This window comes from Symsagittifera roscoffensis, chromosome 1 (genome assembly GCF_963678635.1).
Source record: "Symsagittifera roscoffensis chromosome 1, txSymRosc1.1, whole genome shotgun sequence".
In the NCBI taxonomy this organism is placed as follows: Eukaryota; Metazoa; Xenacoelomorpha; order Acoela; family Convolutidae; genus Symsagittifera; species Symsagittifera roscoffensis.
The window spans coordinates 99,709,679-99,731,389 of NC_087062.1; the positions used below are offsets into that span (position 1 = coordinate 99,709,679).

At 36.5% G+C, this 21,711-nt stretch overlaps 2 protein-coding genes across 3 annotated transcripts in view; both read right to left on the bottom strand.

The window, feature by feature from the left end:
• The window catches only part of LOC134853382 (uncharacterized), a 540,493-nt gene that overhangs the window by 301,959 nt on the left and 216,823 nt on the right, over positions 1–21,711 (bottom strand). The window lies entirely within an intron of this gene.
• Positions 564–12,261, bottom strand: LOC134853346 (uncharacterized). Of its 2 annotated transcripts, none has more exons than XM_063869324.1 (6): positions 12,078–12,261; positions 11,812–11,943; positions 10,382–10,583; positions 9,816–9,962; positions 8,813–9,072; positions 564–1,043 (listed from the first exon to the last, which is right to left on the bottom strand). In XM_063869324.1, the coding sequence occupies exons 2-6, from the start codon at positions 11,868–11,870 to the stop codon at positions 827–829; spliced, it is 885 nt and encodes a 294-aa protein (XP_063725394.1). In that variant the 5' UTR covers positions 11,871–11,943; positions 12,078–12,261; the 3' UTR covers positions 564–826. The 2 variants fall into 2 exon arrangements, with proteins under 2 accessions (XP_063725394.1, XP_063725402.1); XM_063869332.1 differs by having other exon boundaries at positions 573–1,043; positions 9,825–9,962; positions 12,078–12,253.

A 21,711-nucleotide genomic window follows, 5' to 3' on the forward strand; every position in this document is an offset into this window, starting at 1 on the left:
GGTATAAAGTAGAGAAACTCTGCGGCCGTTAAGTAGAGTGAAAGCGTGCTTAGAGGAGACGACTCCCCGGAAAAAGAATCTACAATATTAATGATACAGTAGGGCCACTACAATTTCAAGCGTTGTTTGTTTGGAGAAAAAAAGTGCCTTATTTTACTTCAAAAATGTGGGTTTTCTGGACGTCCGAAAAATTAAATGCTGTTGTGCCAACCACGTCATTGAAAAGGTCATTCCTAGGTTACTTAGTCATAACAGGACCGCCAAGTCCCAATATCTACCCGTCTTTGCTGGTTAATCTTTCAAATTGTCGTGCATAATTTCGTCGCTCCAGATTGAGCTATAAATAACATTCACTTTTTTGGAGTATCAAAAATTGCAAAGATAGTATGTCGAATTTGAAAATTAACAAATTATTCGGTTATTTACAAATTGAGCAAACAATATCAAATGGAGTAATAAATTGGCATTTTTTTACAGAGTAAATGAAGCTATTATAAATTTTCTTTGTAGAATTCTTTTCCAATTACATGTAAGTATAACTTCAAGCGTCAGATAACTTTTAGATCATTATTTGTAAAAATTCTCGCTAAGCTTAACCAAAACCAAGGCTGACACTTAACGCTTTATCATAAATTCCATAATCAGATTAGGGAAAACCTCAAATAAGGGAATTTTCTAGTACACTTTAAAAACTTCCGAATACAAGCTCTAAAATTGATAAATTCCTGAAAACAATCCGTGGAAAAGAACTCTGTTTCAACTTTCATTCAGTTCGTATTCCTGTAACCGCAGGGTCCATGGTGAGTTCTGCCCCCCCCCCCCTCTATTAGAGGTCAATGGCGGACTTGACACTCTTGAGGTCTTTGAGCATGCGATAGTTGTTCAGTTTCAGGTCATCAGTCATCCTTTGGATGGAACTCATTTTGTCTTCCAGGTCCCACTTCCTTCTAAGAGTCCAGTCACCACTGGTTGCGGTGGTGTCCAGGCCAGAGTAGTAGCCACTGCCAGCCAGGTAGCTCGAATAGTATGGCCAGGAGTACTTGCTGCTTACAAATTGAGAAATGTGGTCAATTTTTGTCAAATGAGTTGAGCGAAACGTCTCGTTATCAATCATACGAAGCGGGTTCTAGTTAATAACAAATAAAAAGCTATAAGGCTTCAATAACGCTTCAATATGTGCCTAATCTGGTATTTTTCTGATATTAAAACCCCGTTCCTTTAAAAACAGTCAACATTTTTTACTGTTTCCATTTCAAAATTTGTTTTGCTTCTGTGGTAACTAACAATACCTCTGAGGTTTTATAGTGAAAACTGAAGTGGTTTCGAAAGAGTTTAATTAACCATAATGAAACCGTTTCTTTTCTGTTGTTAGTTTGTTACTGACTGTGTTCTTAGCCACAGGCCTGAGAGATTGACTCTCTTGGATTTCTAAAAGGTCACGTATTCTTTGACCTTGGTTTTTATAATAGAATTATATAATTTATAGATAACAATATGTATAGCACTATCAAGGTCAATATGTGATGACTATCTGATTACTGCGATAGCAGTGGCAGATGTAAGTAGCACTATCAAGGCCAATATATATGAGGACTGCATAGTTACTGCAATGGCAGTAGCAGTTGCGGTACCACATACCCCCTCGATCAAGAAAATTTTTATACTATGTTATTAAAATTTTAAATAATAATGAATAGGAGTTTTAGAACTCAGTTTAAGAAGTTTTGGCTTTGTGTATTAGATAACTCATTTTCCATCTCTCTCTTCATGTTCCTCTTCCAACTGTAACGGGATTCTCCACTCGGCGTTCCATGAACGGGTTATGTCTAGAGCTTCGCTGCCAAACTTTCTCCTAAATAGATGTTTTTCCAGCAGACCAAATTTTGTCTCCACCGAATTAGAAGCACCAGGTTTAAAATTTGCAAGCTTGATTCTATATGCTTCGAGCGCGGCTTGGTTCAAGTCCAATAAGTTATTCTGGAACGAGATTGATTTCACTGAATGCTTAATCGGGTTTCCGTATCTGGATGGTCCCTTTTTCGATCTCCCGCTTTTCCGTACTGATGTTTCCTCAAGTTCGGATTCGTCAGAAAACCCCGGAGGATTCATCAATTCCTCGTCGTCTCTCGCATCCTCTCTCGAATGCAGTATCTCTGCCGCCGCGCGCTGAACTCCTCGTTCAAGTACTTGATCCGCTAATCGATTCCAGTCATTCGCCGATAAATCCTTACTATTGAAAGTGTCGAGGATTGTTTCAGGAGATGTAGTGCGTGTAATTTCTTTCTTGTTCTTGATAGTGTTCGACGAACATGCGTGGTCTGGCGCCTTCGGTTCGATTACTTCTGCTGCTGACGCAGCATTTTTATTCTGTAATATGACTTGTTGTGCGTCTTTCGTCGAGATTGGGCTCACTTTAGCCTTATTTGATTTCGAGAATGGTCCAGCCAAGTTTGGCTTCGCTCTTCGTACCGCCAAATTCAGTCCACCGCCTTGTAGGGTGTCTTTTGAAGTGATCACCGTTGGGCTATCCTGAAATTTTTCCTTCGCTGCACCTGGCTGCTCTAGCAATAAGTCTTCATCCGACTGACTCAATTCAGCCTCATCTTGTTCGTCTGATTGTCGCCTCGATTGCCTCTGTTGTTTTTTCTTAGGCTCTTCTCCCGATGGGGATCGTCTATTGTTGTTTTTCTCCTTATCATGCACCGCAACCTTAACCTTTGCAATATCGCTTTTCCGGTAAATGGACCCTGCAGCCGTCTTAATTGTGGAAGGCGTTTCGGCCACGACCCTTCCCTTTAGAGGTTTCGTGAGGGCCTTACCGCTCTTCCTCCCCTCGTCTTTTCGTATCAGGATTGGTGACGACTGACGTTGCTGAGAAATGGCCTCCGGTTTATCTTCAACGAACCCCCGCTCCCACGAGTATAGCATTTCTTTGCGTAGCTCGGGATTAATGGTACTCGTCTCATCCACAGTACGCTTTAGGTCGTTTGCCGAAGTATCACGTCGAGTCTGGTTCCATCTTGCATTGGCCTCCAGAAGCTCTTTTAGGGCCCGCGCTCTTTCTCGGTCCTTTGCCGAGACGACTTGCTCTTTGAATAATGGACTCACATCTCGGCTGTTTTGTCCCTTCCGGACAATCTTTAAGTTGTCACGAGATTGGTCGATTCTCTTTTTGAGTTGCGAAGCCGTCAAGGCGGAGCGCTCCAGATGTTCCTTATCTAAACGATCAGAGTTTTGTAAGAACCTATCACTGAGAATTTTAAATTCTGTTTTTGGCAATCGCCCAAAGTGCGCTTCAAATGGCGACATTTGAATTGTCTTCTGTTTTATCCAACGAAGGTCGCGAATTATCGTACTCAAGCACAATTTTATCGACGTTACATTTTCATCGAGTAACATTACTCCCAACCTTCTCTTGATGGTTTGTATAGTGCGTTCTACTAAGCCGCATCCGCGATGGTCGCCAACTGGACAAAATTTTTGTTCAATGTTATTGTCGGAGCAAAATTTTTTCATTGCTTTGCCCTTGAACCCGGAAAATTGATCCGTTCTAATTGATTCAGGTATTCCATGTATATCAATATATGAGCGAAGAAATTTTATTGACGACTTTCCCCCTGTTGATTTAGTGATTTTTACTGAAGGAAATTTAGAATACCTATCTATTGCTACCAACAGATAAATCTTTTTTCCTTTGAAATCTTCAAGCGGGCCAGCATAGTCTAATTGAATTTCTTGACCTGGCTGCGTGAGCAGCGGCAGAGGCTTCGTAGCATTTTTTGGTATGATGTATTTTGCATTCTTACCATAGCGGGTGCAACTTCTGCATTCCTCTGCAAGGTTGACGATATCCTTGTGCATGTGCGGCCACCACAGGTACCTTGACACATCTAGCATCGCTTCCTGGCCTGGGTGACCGCGGTGAATTCTCTTTAGGACTGCCAAACGCAATTGTTCCGGGACAGCTAATCTGTTGTCAACCAGGATGCAGTCGTCCACAACTGAGAGTTGGTGCCAGAGAGGGTTGGTATATGGACCCATCAGCTCGAAGCTGTGTCGATAGTTCCTCTCAATAACCCGCCGCAGCCTGTCCATCCAGGCGTCTTCTGATATCAGCTCCGCTAATAGGCTTCTATCAAATAGTTTGTTTAGGTTGTCCAGACTGATATCAGTACGCACGTTATTTTGATCTGGTATGCCTTTCCTGGAAGCGTGACATGTCTTTTCCTTTTTAATTAAGCTGACTTCTGGGCTTTCCGAAGGGCTCTCGGCTGTTAAGTCCACTTCAATAATTTGGGGGATTTCACTTTGGGTATTCAATTGTGATGACTGGTCACCTCGATTACAATCTGCCAAGGCTGTCTGTGCCTCTAATTCAAGTAGACTTGTCTGTGCCTCTAATTCAAGTAGACTTTTTGGATTGTCTGGTCTTTCTGCCCCTATGAGGTCCCAAAATGACATCAGGGTTGTTCCACTAGTTCCAGATGCCTTTCCAGATTGTATTTCTTTAAGTCCTCTAGGCTTTATCGTCTTTCTCACTGGTCTCCACTCAACTTGCGGTATATCTGAATCAGAATCCTCTGACTCCTGTCGACTGCATGCAGCACCTCTCTTTACCATCCGTGTTCGAGAGAAGGTGGTTTCTGTTACTTGTTCCGTTAGTTGATCGTCCTCCCTCTGATTTCCGTTCTGTTTATTTTTCATCTTCTTTGATTTTCCTGTTTCACTTCTTTCCATTTTTTTCGATGACGCCGTTTCCTTAGGTTCTAATTGTTTGGAGTTTAATTTATTTTTGAGTTTTGAAATATCGACCAACTGTTTCTCACGAGCTATTCTGTCCAATGTGTTTTTGTGCTTCTCAACTGTTTGAAAACTTGAGTTTTGACCGTTCTCGTTCCGGTCGAGCTTTGTCCGGTTTTGAACAAACTGGTTGTCATAGCAACCGCGTGATGAGCTGTCTTTACAGTAGTTAATTTCTCTTGATGTTCTAGAATGTTCTGGAATGTTCATAGTGCTACTTTGGTTTGTTTCACTAGACCGACTGTTTAAACAGTCGAGTGCTTTATGGAAACTTTCTATAGACGTTACTACGAATCTCTCATCCAGTTCCGATTCTGGCCACGGTTCTCCATTAGGTTCTCTTGACAAGTAGTCAACGATACCCATATCCCTTCCGGGAATATGAGTAATTTTAAATTGGAAGGGCAATAATCGGTCAACCCACCTAGTCAAACGAGATTGATACGTTTTATTTGATCTATGTTCTCCCAAAGCTGATGTCAATGCCTTGTGGTCAGTTGCTATGACAAATTCTCTCCCTAGTAGATAATGTTTGAAACGATCTACCGCCCAAACTACTGCTAATAGCTCAAGTTCATTGGTAGAATATTTTTTTTCTTGAGCATTTAAATACCGGGAAGCGAATGCGATCGGTATCCAATCGCTCTGATGAGACCATTGTTCTAAAGTAGCTCCGAGCCCACTATGACTTGCATCGCATTTTACTCTAGATTGCTTTGCTGGATCGTAATAGTTTAACAAGGCTATATTAGCAACTGCCCTTTTTATGTCCTCAAAAATTACTGAGTGTTGATCGTTCCACTCAAATTTTTTAACTGGTAACCGGACATTTTTCATCTTCTTTTTTTCATTTTCTTCTTTCAGTAGTGGTCTAAGTTTTTCAGTTAAACTAGCCGCATTTGGGATAAATTTCGCTAAGTGGTTGATGCTACCCATGAACGATCTGAGTTGCTTTAATGATTTGGGGGGTTGAAGGTTTGCAATTGCCTCCGTTTTAGTAACTTTTGGAATTATACCCTGTATTGACAAATTATGACCTAACCAGTTCACTGCGGGCTGCAGGAATTCGCATTTCGAAATTTTTAATGCGAGATTTTCGTCGTCCAACTTTTGCAACACATTGTGTACTAATTTCTCGTGCTCTTTAGCTTCCCCCTTTGAAACAATTAGAATATCATCCAAGAAACAAAAGGTATTCTTTGCGTGGTTTAGTGTTCTATCCATCGCTTTCTGGAATTCGGCTGGCATATCTGCCAACCCGTAGAAACCTGTCAGAAATCTGTACGTACCCGTTGCATTACCCCCTATTATATTGAAATTGCATTGTTTTGCTGTTTCAGCAGTTAGTTTTATCTGGCTATAAGCATATTTCAGGTCTAACACGGTGAAAAAGAGAGAGCCTTCTGATGCTGATGTGATGATCTGGCTAACCTCATCAATCAGTTCGTCCACATTAGGCATCTGGTATTTATTTTTGTACAACTGTCTATTAATGGGTTTGGCGTCCAAGGCTAATTTAATAGAATCGTCTTTTTTTACTGTGATAACAATTGGGGCAATAAAACAATCGCTTGTGCATTTGTCTAATTTCGCAATGTGTCCCTCTGTGAGCAGCTTGTCTAGTTCTGTTTGAACTTTATCCTGAATGTGTATAGGAATTCTCCTACCTTTCTCTTGAATAGGGCACAGAGGATATTTAAATTTTGTACTCACCATGTGATTTTTTGATTCCCCTTGTCTATCGAATAGATCTTTGAACTTCTTATAAAAGTAAATCTTCCAACTATCTGACTGTTCGCACAGTAACACATCAAACCTGGACCTTCGTGTTGGAGCCGATTTTTGCGTGGTTTGAATTCCTAGTTTACTCTGAAGATCTAAACCTAATATGCACCGCATACGTCTCTCTGTGACCAGTAACATCGCTCCCAACACTTCCCAACCTGCCGAACGTAGATTGGCTTTTAACGCTCCTAATATTAGAATAGGTCGTTTATTATAATCCACAAACTGCGCAGACAGGTTCAGCTTTTCTGCCGGAATAAATTTTGAATTCGAAGGTCCTTCCAGAATCTGTTTCGTTGTTGCCCAATTCAGGAGTGATACTGGACTGCCAGTATCTATAGTCATATTCAAAATATGACTATCAATCTTAACCAAAGCTTTAAGTGCTTTAATTTGATGCGATTTGGGATTTCTGCGAATTTCGATCTTTTCAATTTTACCCGACTTCTCCGTCAATGCTCTATTCTGACCTCTTTCGTTATTGTACGCATTTTCCGAAATCCTTTTTGTGATGTACTTTTCTATGTCCATGATGGAAGTGCACTCTTCCTCTACTGACATGATTTCAAAATCATCACATGAATCGAATGTTTGTATAAGATTGCACTCTTCCCCCGAGCTCGAATCTTCATTTGCAATTTCGTTAATTTGTTGAGACCTACACATTTTAGCGAAGTGATTAGGTTTGTTACAATTTTTACATGTTTTGCCCATTGCCGGACAATTTTTTAAATGATTCTCTACAAATGCTCTACCGCATCTCGTACATTGTTTTTGATCTCCTTTACCTTTTGGAGGTTTATTTTCGTACTGTTTTCTTCTGTTTTGATTTTGACGTCTAGGGTTATACCCTTTGTTTCCGATTGCCATAATTGGTTCTTGTTTAATCTTCATCTGTGGAGTTGTAAACAGTCCTGAGCTGTTTGTGTTTGAAGATTTTTGGAATGCTTGAGTTGTTTGTTTGCTATATTCAAACTTTAGTGCACGTTTTAACACTTCTTCTGGAGAGAATGTTTCGAAAGTCAATGTGTCTTGGAGGACAGCATTTTTCATTCTTGAGATGAATAAATCTCGTACCAATTCTTCTTCCAACGCTCCCAATTCAGCCTTTGCTGCTTGTGCAGTCAGTGCGGCATGAAAAGATTCCAACGTTTCATTTGATTCGTGGGATCGTGTGAACAGTTTGTATCTCTCATAGGTAATACATTTCGTTTTCTCAAATGAGAGTTTTGCTAATCGAATTATATCGCGAAACCCTAGTTTGGATATTTCTGTGTGAGGGTTCTTTTGTATAAATTTTTTCTTCCCTTCTGCTCCTAAAGCGAGGAATAATCTCGATGTTAGCCGTTTGCCCACTTCGTGATAGAATACATTGTGTCCCACTCTAGGTCCTCTTAGTGTCCGTTCTTCATTTTCTTGAACCACTCTATCTCGAGCCAATCTGTTCCGAGCTTCTCTTTCTGTTGTCGCAATCTCATCCTCGTTTTGTGCTGGTGTTTCAGGAGTTGGTAAAGGTTCTTCTAATACCGGTTTAGGTTCTTGTAACATTATTTCTGGATCCACATTCTCTTTAACTGTAACAGCTAATAGGAACTGGTCAAGCCACGTTTCAAAACTCCAAGGTGGGTCTGAATTTGCGGATGCCCAAAATACTGGGATTCCTAGATCAGTCCTATTATCCTGAGCAGTGAAACCGGATCCTGCTGGCTGCGCCATGTGGTAACTAACAATACCTCTGAGGTTTTATAGTGAAAACTGAAGTGGTTTCGAAAGAGTTTAATTAACCATAATGAAACCGTTTCTTTTCTGTTGTTAGTTTGTTACTGACTGTGTTCTTAGCCACAGGCCTGAGAGATTGACTCTCTTGGATTTCTAAAAGGTCACGTATTCTTTGACCTTGGTTTTTATAATAGAATTATATAATTTATAGATAACAATATGTATAGCACTATCAAGGTCAATATGTGATGACTATCTGATTACTGCGATAGCAGTGGCAGATGTAAGTAGCACTATCAAGGCCAATATATATGAGGACTGCATAGTTACTGCAATGGCAGTAGCAGTTGCGGTACCACAGCTTCGTACTTTGACAAACTTACAGCATAGCAGTTGCTTTTTTTTAGAATTTTGATTTTTCAATATTCCCGCTCTAACTATCGCAAATTGGGCTGAATAGACCGAGGAAAGAAAGTGCTCGGCTGAGACGAGAGGGAACTGAACTGACCTATAGTATGAGGAATAGGGGTATCTATAGAGTGAAGAGTAGTAGGGGTAGTAGGGGGACGACACGTAGGCGGAGGCGGAGGCGGAGGAGGGTGAATATGGAGAGGGGGTGTAGTACCAGCTGGGATCGTAGGAGGTGGAGGGATAGTACTTGTCATACAGGTCCCTGTAGTGTCTGTACAGCCAGGGCCTCCAGTGCCAGTACTTGTACTTGGACCCACTCGATCTCTCCAAGTCATGCTCACGCAGCCACCTGTCGTCCTGGCAGAAACAATCAACGTCAACTTCAATTTCATTTAAGCTTTTCAGCTCCTAGTTCATTCGCGCCATTTAATCTGAGCAAATGAAGTTATAAATTCTCATTGTACCGAGAAATCTTCTGCTTGTGGTAAAATGACTGAATTATGAGATGTAGCTTATGAGAAAGTGAAGATGCTTGCTCTCGCAAAACTAATCAAACTGAAACTACGCAGTGATGTTAATTTCATGATAATTGCCATGCCATGTCATGTCATGTCATAAGTATTGTCTTGACACCATGACATCTATTTTGAAAATGAAAAAAAAACTTGATTATGTGTGACATGAAACTGATCAAGTGTTTCTTACCAGACATCGAATAGCCTGAAAACACAACTGTTCCAACTTGATAACTATCTTATATGTGCAATTACTTTTATTACTTTCCACGCATTAACTTGACATAGGCTGGGATTGCAGAGCCACTTAATGATACTTGCCCCGCAATTACAACAGCCCCGATTTAAATCAGGGGCAAAAAAAACTTTAAAAAACTCTAAAATATTCTCATTTTCTGCTGCAAGATGAAAAATGGCCATAAAAAATTCGACCTGGTTCAAATTCTCATATGCGTTATGGTCTGTAAGTATATTTTTCCTTGATAGACATCAGTAACCATCAACAAATAATTGTCAGATTGAATTATAGGGATGTATGGGGGGGGGGTAAGCAAACAAATGGAGTGTGTGTGCGTGTGTACTGACTGTACTGACGTGCAAGGTGTCCATGAATCTCCTGCGGTTGAGGAAGTAGCTGAGTTCCTTGGAGTCGAGCTCCTTCTTCAACACCTGGATGTCTGTCTTCTGGTGCTCATTCTGCTTCTTCAGCTGCTCGTACTTCTGCTCCAACTCCTGAACAGACACACTTGTTCACAAGTACCACAGACACCGACCGACACTTAATCAAGTCAACCAGAAACACACGAGACCAGACAGAATGACCTTGAGAGCGAGTGAGAACAAATACACATTAAGCGACTCTCATTTACTTTTTCTCAGTTTCATTCAATTCAATCATTGAGTTTAACGATTTATGATTTTGTCTGAAGAAAAGAACACACTCTTTTGCTTGAACAGACTTTTGTGGCTTATTGTGCGCGCTTTTTCCTTGGAATTAAATGTTTAAATGTTTTCTGCTCCCCTCCACCGAAAAAGGAACTAAATTGACTCCCCTGATAATCGAAAAAAAATTGAATTGAAAATACATGTTAGCAAGTAGTTGAGGAGTGCTTCGACCAATTGAAATCTAGCCTGGTGTCTTTTGCAATTACCTTGTGTTCCTTCATAAGCGAACCCTGGTACTCCTTGACCGAGTCGAGATTCTTAGTGAGACTGAAACTCTCGCCCTGCTTCGCCTCATAGCGGTGTCTGTAAGTCTCCAACATCTTCTTCTCCCTCTCTAAGTCTAAGTTGAGGTCTCTGATCTCGTCCAGCAGTTCCTGTCTGGATGCATACTTGCCCAGTCTGTTCAATCTATGGCAGATACACTCCTCGTTCCCATACACAGCAGACAGTGAACCCATTTTGCACACAAATTAAGAGTTCAATAAAATCCAACAATAATTCGAATAACCCAAAAATTTACAAAACTCTCTATTTAGAAGAACAAATTTATTTTTTTAGTTGAAAATCAACTAAAGGCTCATAACGGGGGAAAAATCAGCAATCCGAAACCATGCTATTTTTAAACAAAAGACTCAGTAAGTTTTGAGCAATTTTTAAGCAGGCACGCCAAGAATTCTTCACAAAAACTGGAAAAATTGGATCAGAAAAGTCGAAAGAATGGTGAAAAACTAGATAACGTAGAAAACTTGCAAGCAATTAGCTAGTCAAAATAGAACTGGTACAAGAAAATTTTTATTAAATGGCCATACAATTTCTCAAGTGTGATAAGTATAATCTAAAAGAACTTCGATAAGCATTAAAACAGCTGATCTTCGGCAATTGAACCAACTGCGAAAATTGATCATGTGAATATCTCACTGGAGCACCGATATAAGCATGAAATAATTAAAATCATAACTACAGGGGTGATTCAAAACTTCTCCTGAAATGTCAAAAAGAACCAAGATAATTTTTGAAGGTTTGGGCCAAAAAATTGAGTAGTTTTTGGCGCGCGCTCAGAGTTAACATATATGGGCTCCGCCTTTAGGGCAAATTTACGGTTGGTCAGCGAAGCACAGGAACTACGATTGGTCGTTAAATGCTACTGAAATAAGACCTCTGCAATGCCCAACTAGTTAACTATTCGAAAGCTTGGATTAAAAAAGACATTTTTGAAAACGGTTGGAAAAAAATAATCAAGACTGAAACTCGCTCCGTCTATGTTTATTTGTAATTAATCAAATAGATAAAAAACAACTGTCACAGAAATGATGAATGGTGGTTTGAATAATTCACTCCAGCTTAAGCATTTCTGATCATCTTCCTTATACTACAGAAGAAGAATGACAAAAACTAGCGATAACTATCCCCCTTTTGTACACTATAATGCACAACACTACGTATAAAAAAAAAGGAATCAAAAATTCTTAAACCAGTTTCAAATTACAAAAAACGAATTAAATGAAATGTAATTATTTGATATGGCAAGCGAATCAAGAGATACACACAAAACCTTAACCATGCCAGAACTAGTTGCGTAACAGTTAGGAGAAACAAATAGTTATGTAATACAATTAAGTACATGTTGGCCACTCACTTGTTAAACACATCTTCCATCAGGGAATCGTCCACGTATTTACTCTTGGAGTAACTCATCTTGAAGACGCTCGGCTGTCACAAAACACGCCTCGATCTCTTTTTTCCTTCTTTTTCCACTATATGTTGGCAGCTGAAATAAGGAAAAAACGCAATCAAACGCGGCGTGGAAAATGGAAACAGCGTATTTCTCTATTCATTAAAGGCTAGAGCGGAAAAAGCACACGTTTTAGTCTGAAAACCACTCTTAGAACATGAAGCACTTACCAATATAGAAGTCGGTCAATAGTATCCAAAAATGAGCTTTTCAATTATGGCAGAGTTTTCATGTTTTAATTGAATTTTCACAATGTGAAAATACTTGATAAAAAGAAAAGGTTTGAAAGTGCTGCGTTTTGTTTGCATCTAACACAACATGAAGAGTTACATAATCAGATCGTTAACTTTTTTGACTAGTTTGATCAACAATGTAATTTCAAATCACAGAGTAGAGACAGCTTTTTTAAACGTTTTTGTAACAAAACCAGCAGCAGCTTTGAAAAATAAAATAAATGCAACAATCAGCGCAGAAAACAACAGAAGGGCGTTTCGCGGTCAACTTAACTTATCAACAGTAGTGAAGCTATAAGCTAGCTGAATTATTCTTTTAATCAATCTTTTGATCCAAAAAAGTAAAAAAAAAATTGCTGCATTTTAGTTAAGACAAGAACTGACGTCCTTTGTTAAATAACTTAAATTTTCAATTAAATTTAAATTTATTGAGCAATTTAAATGGATAAAAAATAAATTGTTCAAGCAGGATTCGATTTGACGCCAAAGTACACGGTTTACTTCTGTTAACTAATTTCACACTTCAGAAATTCATGGAACAAGCAAACAACCTGAGTTTTCACGACAAAATTGACACAGAGGTGAAGCTGAGCTTCGCGCCATTTGCGATACAAAAACAAAAGGCTGCTGAGTCGAAAAAAAATTAAAATTCTGCACAAAAATTCTCGCAACCGGTTTTTTTGACTGAATTCTCACTCTCACATTTGACAGGGTAGTTTTTGAGATGCGTCAACAGATTTTCAAAACACGGTCCCAAAAATAAACAAACTTGAGTTATCCAAAGGTTTTGCTTTTTCTACATTAATAAGGGCGTACCAGATTATCCAGCAGAAAACTCCAAAATCTGTTATTCCAATTGAACTACATGTATTGAAATTGGAAGGTTAATTTTTGAGAACAGTCAAGATTTTCCAACAAAACGGCAAAAGCTTCAAAAATTTGACTTTCTCTAGACGATTAGTTTTTGTAAACGAAAACTAGGATAAATTCATTAACGTAGGGAGGATTGTAAAAATCCTTTATTTCGATTAAGCTTTTGACATCAGATTTGACAGGGTAGTTTTCGATAAAAGTAACAAAATTTCAAAAAAAAGATTAAAACTGAAACAAATTTGATTTTCCCGAGAACTAAACTAATTTTATACAAAAATTAGAGCGCAGCAGTTTAAGCCAGGAGGATTTTCAAGACTTGCTTTTTCGGCTGAACCCTTGATTAAAGACATGAGAGGTAGTTTTTGAGAATTTTTTTTGAGGCCATATTTTTTTCGATCAAAGTTAGGACGTAGAAGAGAATCCCTGTATCTGTAGTTGCCATTGAAATCTCAATCTCAGATTTGGAACGGCATGTTCTGAGAAAGGAAAGCAAGACAATCCAAGAAAATGAGTCAAACATTTCCCACGTTTTAAATTTTCGACGGCCTTTTAAATTTTCGAAGGCCTTTGAAGCTGGAGTAAGGCTAAAAGAGACTATGGAAGTATGCAGAGATACAAAACAACAGCCGGTTTTTCATTGTAGCCAATTTTTTGAAAATCAATGAAGAAGTTGTCGAGAAAAATTATAACTTTAGCAAAAAGTGAAAAAGTTTGACAAAGCGTCTCAAAAAATAAAAAGCAGGAAAATACAATATCATAATATCTAATTTTGTCAAACAGGGGTTTTGCCCTCAAAACTACGCAATAAAAACCGATTATGTCATAAAACATAAACCGAAACCGTTCACCGAATTGGAAATATTAAAAATCAGACTTGGAAAACCGACAAATTTAAGAACTTTCATTTTTGGTAGAAAAGTTCTAAAATCAAAATGAAATTCATGTTTTGCAAAATGAGCAAATAACGAGCAGTACCAGATAAAAAAAATTAACCCCAGAAACGGACTATACCTATTTACTACCTAAATAAAAGTAGTTTTGTTTGAGATAAACCATTTTCAAAATTGCAAACAGTATCTAAATTGGCAAACAACACTGCTTAAAAACCGACTTTATAAACATTTAATTTGCTTTAAACATTTAATTTGTTTCGGAAAATTGTTAATTGGTTTCAACAATTTTATAATTTTTTTGCACAATTTTAATTCAAATTTCATTTTTTCTTTTAAATGGACAAGAAGCAACTCAAGTATTTTCGAGCTGTACCGCTCAATAGTCTACAATTATAGTAGCGACTTTGAGAACCCATTGAAAAATTGGACGCCGAATCGATTAAGCGGTATGTTCTCAAACCCGCTCCATCTCAATCCGATTTGAGCAAATATTTAGGTTAAAAAAATTCGAGCTAAAGTTCTTGAAAAAAAGATAAGGATAAGAATTATTTTCATACATCCTAGAAGGGAAAAAATTGACAGGAATGGGAAATTGGCTACCTCGGAAATTGGCTGGTTCTGGGTTCCAAATCATCCGGGCTCGTTGCTTGCAAGAGTTAAGTCCGTAACTAGTTGTCCATGATCAGCTGAGATGACCATATACGTTAGTGGGTTCACTCTTTAATATATCCATGGAAGTACTATTGAATGCATCTTTTACTATTGAGTGGAGCCATGCGCGACTTTTTCTCACGTTGGATTTTCTGTTATTTGGTACCAAAATTCTTGAAATGAAATTTAAGCTTTTTCATTGTCATCTTAACGTCTTTGTTTTAATTTTGCTAGGTGCATTTCAATCAGACCTTTTAGAGTTGAAATGATTACGCTTCCGATTAGCAAGCGTTACCAAATGGGAACATAAGTTTTTATTTTATGTCACATTCTGTCAAGCAGAATCAGTGACTAAATTTCGCCAATCAACTTTCATTGAGCATGCCGGCAGTTTAAATACCCGCTCTATTTGAAACTTGGGTTTCTTTTTGGTTGTCAACTTACCATATCCGATTTGGTATTATTTTGTTTTCTATTTATTCGGCTTATACTATATGTGCTTCGTGGCCTGGCATTGCTTTGTTTGATGAGCGAAAAATGTTTATTATGATTAGCAATTTTTATTGCGTCTGCTTAAGCATTTTCGGTTTTACTACATCTCCCTAAAATCTGTTCCGATGCTAAATCAACATTCAATTGTTTTTCTTGTTATTTCGTTCTATAACTTTTGAAAAACCTTATTCAAATTTTTTCGCGAAATTTTGGATTGTTTGCTTTTTCAGGGGAAGTGTGAAATGTGAAATTAATAATCATGAGTTAACATGAGTGTACTTTGGTGTCGTATCGAATACTGCCGGAGCAATTTAATTTTTTTTTTCAATTTAAATTGCTCGAGTTAAATTAAAAATTTTTCATTTAAATTCAGTGGGCTCATAATTTCACATTTAAATAAATTGAAATTAGAATGAAAATTTAAATTAATTTAAATTGTTTTCTTTTAATGGACATCACTGCTTGTATGCCATTTAAAATTATTGATGGTTTAGCGAAAAATCAACACGCCCGAAATTAAGGATTCTCTCCACTAGTAGATCACAAAAATTCGAAAAACCGATTGTTATCCAATTATTTAGGAAAATATTATCAGATTTATAGAAAAAATACATCAATAGAAATGCGAACCAAATAATTTTAAACTAAAAAAGATTTTCCTTTGTTCAAATCTTCATACCCAAAAATACGTGTAAATGCGACAATAATAATTCCAATGTAGAACATGTCTTCAGCCATAACAAAAAAAATGATAATTGAAGACTTCATTTTCAAGAAATTTTAAGGCAGAAGATAGGCAATTTTTCCCAAATATTATTTTAGTCGGGGATTTAGAAAAACTGCTTCAACCAAAATATAACAATATAAATTTGAGCAACACAATTTCAAAATCAACATATTTAGAAAATAATGTTTTGCTCGTTTGCCTCAAAAATCATCAGATTTGAACCTTCCTCAGACTTCAAAAACAAGTTCGTTTGTTGCAGTAGACGAAAACAATATCATTCAGACCAACATTCAATTTCTAAGAAATCACTATTACATAGAAAATCAATTCATACTGTCCTACTTTAATTGATGGCGAGCAGAACTTCCAATAACAGGCAGACGTCATTTTTCAACACACAGGCGAAGCCGAGCTTCGCAAAACTTGCTATACAGCAGAAACGTTCGGTGAATAGAAAAATGATTTTTAGCTTGAAAAATTTCGAAACTGAAATTACGAAATTTTCATCTTTGTATTGGATGATGTTCATAAACAGCCATGAAAGGCTGGGCGAATCATTTATCTAGTGGCAACTGAGGCAGCAGAACAGGTTGGGAATTTCAAACTTTGAAAAAAGTTTTGTTTGGGTTTTTTTTGAAAAAGTCACAAAAAACGTCATATCTCGATAACCTCAAAGATTTGAGCAGTCAAGTTTGGAGGCAAGATTTGCTACACCTGTGAGTACCCTGAAAGCACCCAACTACAGGGTAAGGAATTTCGAAGATAGAAAAAGAAAGAAAGATAGAAAAAAAGAAACAGAAAGATAAAAAAGAAAGATAAAAAGAATGATAAAAAGAAAGACAAAAAAGAAAAATGCAAAAGATAGAAAAAGAAAGATAGAAAGAAATAGAAAGATAGAAATAGAAAGATGGAAATATAGAAAAAAAATTAAGGGAAGATGGAAAAAATGAAAAAAAGAAAAGAAAAAGAGAAAGAACAAAAAAAAAGATAGAAAAAAAAGATGAAGCTAAAAAAATAAGATTGAAAAAAAAAATAGAAAAAAGGTCGAAAAAGAAAAATAAAAGATAGAAAGACGAACAAAAAAGATAGAAAAAAATAGAAAATCCAGATAAAGAGAAAGAAAGATTGGAGGCAACCATTTGACTTTAGTACTATTTTGAACTAAATCGTCGAAACCAAATTAAAAGTTAACATAACAAATTGGGAGACCGGTGGACAGACATAATCAAATTAATTAAAAAAGCAGGTATACAGACAGACAGACATACTTAATTTGGCCTCGAAAAAAAAACTGAAAAAATAATGACCTCGCGGAAAACTAATTGAAAAAGTTTCTTATGCATTGCAGTATATGATATAGCTTGAACATGAAAAAAAATCTTTCGTTAAACATAAAATTTTTTTATGCTTAAACATGGGAGATAGCTGCCACTCGCATTTGAATATAGTATAGATAGATTGTGACAAACAAATGCTTCTCAAGAAATAGAAAATTCGTTCACGGCACTTTTAGCAGGCTGGATAGCCTTCAGTGTCCTTGGAGTACTCTGGCAGCACCCAATTACAGGGTTGGGATATTTACAATTTGCGAATTTTTCTATACCTAAGTTAACTGAAAATTATGGTAGAATCATAAAAAAACCTCATACCTCGAAAAATACAAAGATTTTAGCAGTCATATTTGGAGGCAAGATTCCCAGCCCCTATGAATACCCAGAAAGATAGATAGAAAGAAATAGAAAGATAGAAATAGAAAGATAGAAATAGAAAGATAGAAATAGAAAGATAGAAAAAGATAAAAGAAAGATGGAAAAAAAATAAAAAAAAGAAAAGAAAAAGAGCAATAAAAAGATAGAAAAAAAGATGAAGCTAGATAATAAAATTGAAAAAAAAATAGATAAAAGGTCGAAAAAGAAAGATAAAAGATAGAAAGATGAAAAAAGATTAAAAAAATAGAAAATCCAGATAAAGAGAAAGAAAGATTGGAGGCAACCATTTGACTTTAGTACTATTTTGATTTAAATAGTTGAAACCAAATTGAAAGTTAACATAACAAATTAGGAGACCGGTAGACAGACATAATCAAGTTAATTAAAAAAGCAGGTATACAGACAGACAGACATACTTAATTTGGCCTCGAAAAAAAATACTGAAAAAATAATGACCTTGCGGAAAACTAATTGAAAATTTTTCTTAAGCATTGCAGTATATGATATAGCTTAAACATGCAAAATTATTATGCTTAAACATGGGAGATAGCTGCCACTCGCATTTGAATATAGTATAGATAGATTGTGACAAACAAATGCTTCTCAAGAATTAAAAAATTCGTTCGCGGCACTTTTAGCAGGCTGGATAGCCTTCAGTGTCCACTTAATCTGATGCTCTTCAAATGTTAAATTATAAAGTTTTTTACTTCTGCGTAGCGCGCATAGCTTGATAAAATTTTATTATTAAGATTATTTTTATCAAATTTTCAAGAACTTGAGCACAAGAGCAGTCTGCACATGAAATATACCACTCCTACTAAATGGATCTTTCGAACAAAATTTTTTACGGGGAAAAAGTCTAGCACGCCGTTGCAACACCTTTTGCTTGCCGCAATGGAATTCACAATTGATTTTCTAATAATGGAACCAAAAGGCAATAAAAATTGACAAAGAAAAACTATTTCTTCGCAGAACTAGCCAGTCAGGTCTGCGTCCCACCCTCCCTACTTTGGCATCATTTTTGCGTACTTTCATTCCTACTATGCGCACACTCTGGCAATTTTGAATGGGCGGCACGGCAGCTGAAGACGCTTTCGCGTGACAAATGCGCCCTTCGGGCGCAATTATAATGCTCAGTCAACACTGGACATGATTGCTTAAAAAACAACAACGATTTTTTTCTTTCCCGTTTCTGGATAATTGCGAGTCGGATTCTCTTCTACTGGGCCCTAAAGGGCCCACAGAGCATCCTGCAAGACTGTCAATCTAAAATTTTCAAAAAAATTCATGATTTTTTTTCTTCATTTTTTTGTTATTGTTTCATCAATTTTATTACCTTCTATAACAACTTTTGAACATTTGCGGCAGCTTACAATGCATGTTATTAGTTCACACTTTCCATCTGGCTATATATGACCTAAACTACTGTAGCTCATGTAGAACAGATCTGAATTGAAATTTTTTTTACTACAAATTTCAGTTAAACGACCAAATAGGAAAATTATAAAAGCAAAAAACTCCACAAAAAAGAAGTTTTCAGCGTTTTTGTCACAAATTCTTAAACATTGCCCAACGGGAAACTCGTTTTTAAATCAAAATCCATTATTTTTAACTTACAAAATTTTTCATTTTTTGAATATACCATTGATAGAAAATGTTGAGTCAGAAACGTGAAAAATTAAATTTTTTCAAAAAGTAAAAAAAAACTCAAATTAATTCATTGGGCCAAACCTTAGGAACCTGTTCAGAATGGTTTTCATCTTCAAAGCCGCAAAGTCGAAAAAACACATTTTTAGTTAACTCAAAAAAGTGGGAAAAGGGGTCTTCAAAATGAAACCATCCAAAAAGTGGCATTGACAAACTGCCATTATTTCCACGATCTAGGGTAGCATGGAAAAAATTAAGGAAACTAAGGAAGCCCCTACCCCCTCTGAATGGGTTTACATAGCGTCGTGGGCACGCGCCCATCGAGCGCAATTGAAAATGTAGATTATAATTCGTACTCACAAATTTTCTGTTATATTTTTCCATAAAACTTTCTGTATAAGCAATGCTTCTTCTTAATGAGTTTCTTTTGAATGTATTGAAAAAAAAGATCAAAAAGGATCGCTAGAAACTTCACAAAATCAAATTTTTATGCCATTTTTTACGGGGAAAAAGTCTAGCACGCCGTTGCAACACCCTTTGCTTGTCGCAGTGGTATTCACAAATGATTTTCTAATAATGGAACCATACGGCAATAAAAATTGACAACGAAAAACGGTTTCTTTGCAGAACGAGCACAATTAAAAATATAGATAATAAATCGTACTCATAAATTTTCTGTTAAATTTTTCCAAAAAATTTCAGTTTAAACAATGCTTCTCAATGAGTTTCTTTTGAATATATTGAAAAAGTGATCAAAAAGGATCACAAGAAACTTCACAAAATCAAAATTTTATGTCGTGAAACAAAGCCGACACCCATCAAGTCATAATTGCAAAAACTGAACTAATCTGAAGGACAATTGCAAACAATTTTCAAAAAAAAAGCATTGCCAGGCTCATATATATACGAGTTGTCAATTGAATGCCTCTGGGTTTATCATTCAAAAAGTCAGACGACAAAGGTTCAATCTAAACTAAGGAACCCGAAAACTTATCGGCAGAAAAATAAATTATTCAGTTCGATCTTAAAACATGTACAAAAGCGAAGCTCCGCTTCACACTAGTTGCGATATAAAGAAGAAAGCTGCCAATTCGAAATAACTAAGTCGCAACTGAGTCGGTAAATAACTAAGTCGAAAAAAAGGTCGAAAAAACTAGATCTTTCTAAATGAATAAGACTTATTTTGAAATCAAAACATTTCAAGGCAACAGAAAAGGAAATTAGCATCGAAAAAAAATTGCCAAGCGGTAACAAGGCCGAAAAAACTTGAGCAGAAAACCTTTAAGCCGTAGAAATCATCAACACTTCAGACTTATATAAAAAATAAGAATTCCCTCACCCTGAAAACCCACATATACACAAAACTTTATTTGCTCATCAAAGAAACAAAATCAGGCCACTAAGCCGATATTATATAGGCCAAAACCTATTAATCTGAAAAAGTAAAAAAAAAAACAAACCGAAAAAAAAATTCAAAAAAATTTATGACTAATAAAAAACTATTGTCCCTCTCACCCTCAAAACATACAGACGCACACACACATTTTGAAGGCCAGATGAGGCCATCAGCCAATTTACTACAGGCCAAAAAAAAACAAAAAAATTGTGTCTTGATAAATTTTAATTGCTATTTAAATTTTAGTAATTTTTTTTGCAATCCACAAGGAAGTATAAAAGTTGTTTCCGTCGAAACGATTCAAAATAAGGTCAATTAGCCTATAAAATAAAATCCAAAATCAATAGGGCTGAAAAATTAATAAAGCAAAAAACAAACAAAATAAAGAAAATATATGAAGTGAAAGTTAGTAAAAATTACAAGCAGCAGAAGTAAATCAAAACATTGAAAGCAGCTTCAATGTTTATTGCGTACAGTGAAAAATATTCTGCGGTGTCGCAACTAAGCAGAAACCATAGGCTGCCATATTTTAATTTGAAGCGGAAAAAATCCCGTTAGAAAAAAAAACAGTTCCTGTTAGATTCGAACCCAAGAACTTTGCCATCCCAAGCGTATTCGTTACCTCCAGACCAAGTGTGCCGGAGACGCAAAGAATTTTGATTTCGTTATGAACTGAACTTAAATTTACCATTTCTAGTTTTGAACATTTTGTTAACAAAGTTATTTACCGGATAAAAAGTCTAACATCCGATTGTAAAAAAAAACATAGCGAGCAGACAGTTAGATAAAGTGTCGATGAACGCAAGTCAACAAAAACTACCAAAATGTTTTTAGAAAAAATTCAAACTTTCGAATCGCAACTTTCAAAGGAAAACATAGCGAGCAGACAGTTGGATAAGGTTAATGAACTCAAGTAAACAAAAAAATGCTGAATTGTTTTCAGAAAAACTCCAAACTTTCGAATCGCAACTTTCAAAGGAAAACATAGCCAACAGACAGTAAGAAAAGAGTCAATGAACGCAAGCAAACAGAAAACAATACTGAATTGTTTTTATTTAAAAATCTCAACCTTCGAAAAAATAGATGGATTTGAGAATACTAGGTCAATAAGAAAAATTCTCATTTCACAGGGAAATCTGATAATTAATATCCGCTTTCGAAGTTAAAAGTCGATCACATTTTT

Bases quoted from the DNA above. Each gene is read 5' to 3' on its own strand.
- LOC134853346 (XM_063869324.1), bottom strand. From the start codon at position 11,870: ATGAGTTACTCCAAGAGTAAATACGTGGACGATTCCCTGATGGAAGAT. The intron at 10,584-11,811 runs GTGAGTGGCCAA...TATCTGCCATAG, and splicing joins ATGGAAGATGTGTTTAACAA to ATTGAACAGACTGGGCAAGT. The intron at 9,963-10,381 runs GTAATTGCAAAA...GTGTCTGTTCAG, and splicing joins CGCTTATGAAGGAACACAAG to GAGTTGGAGCAGAAGTACGA.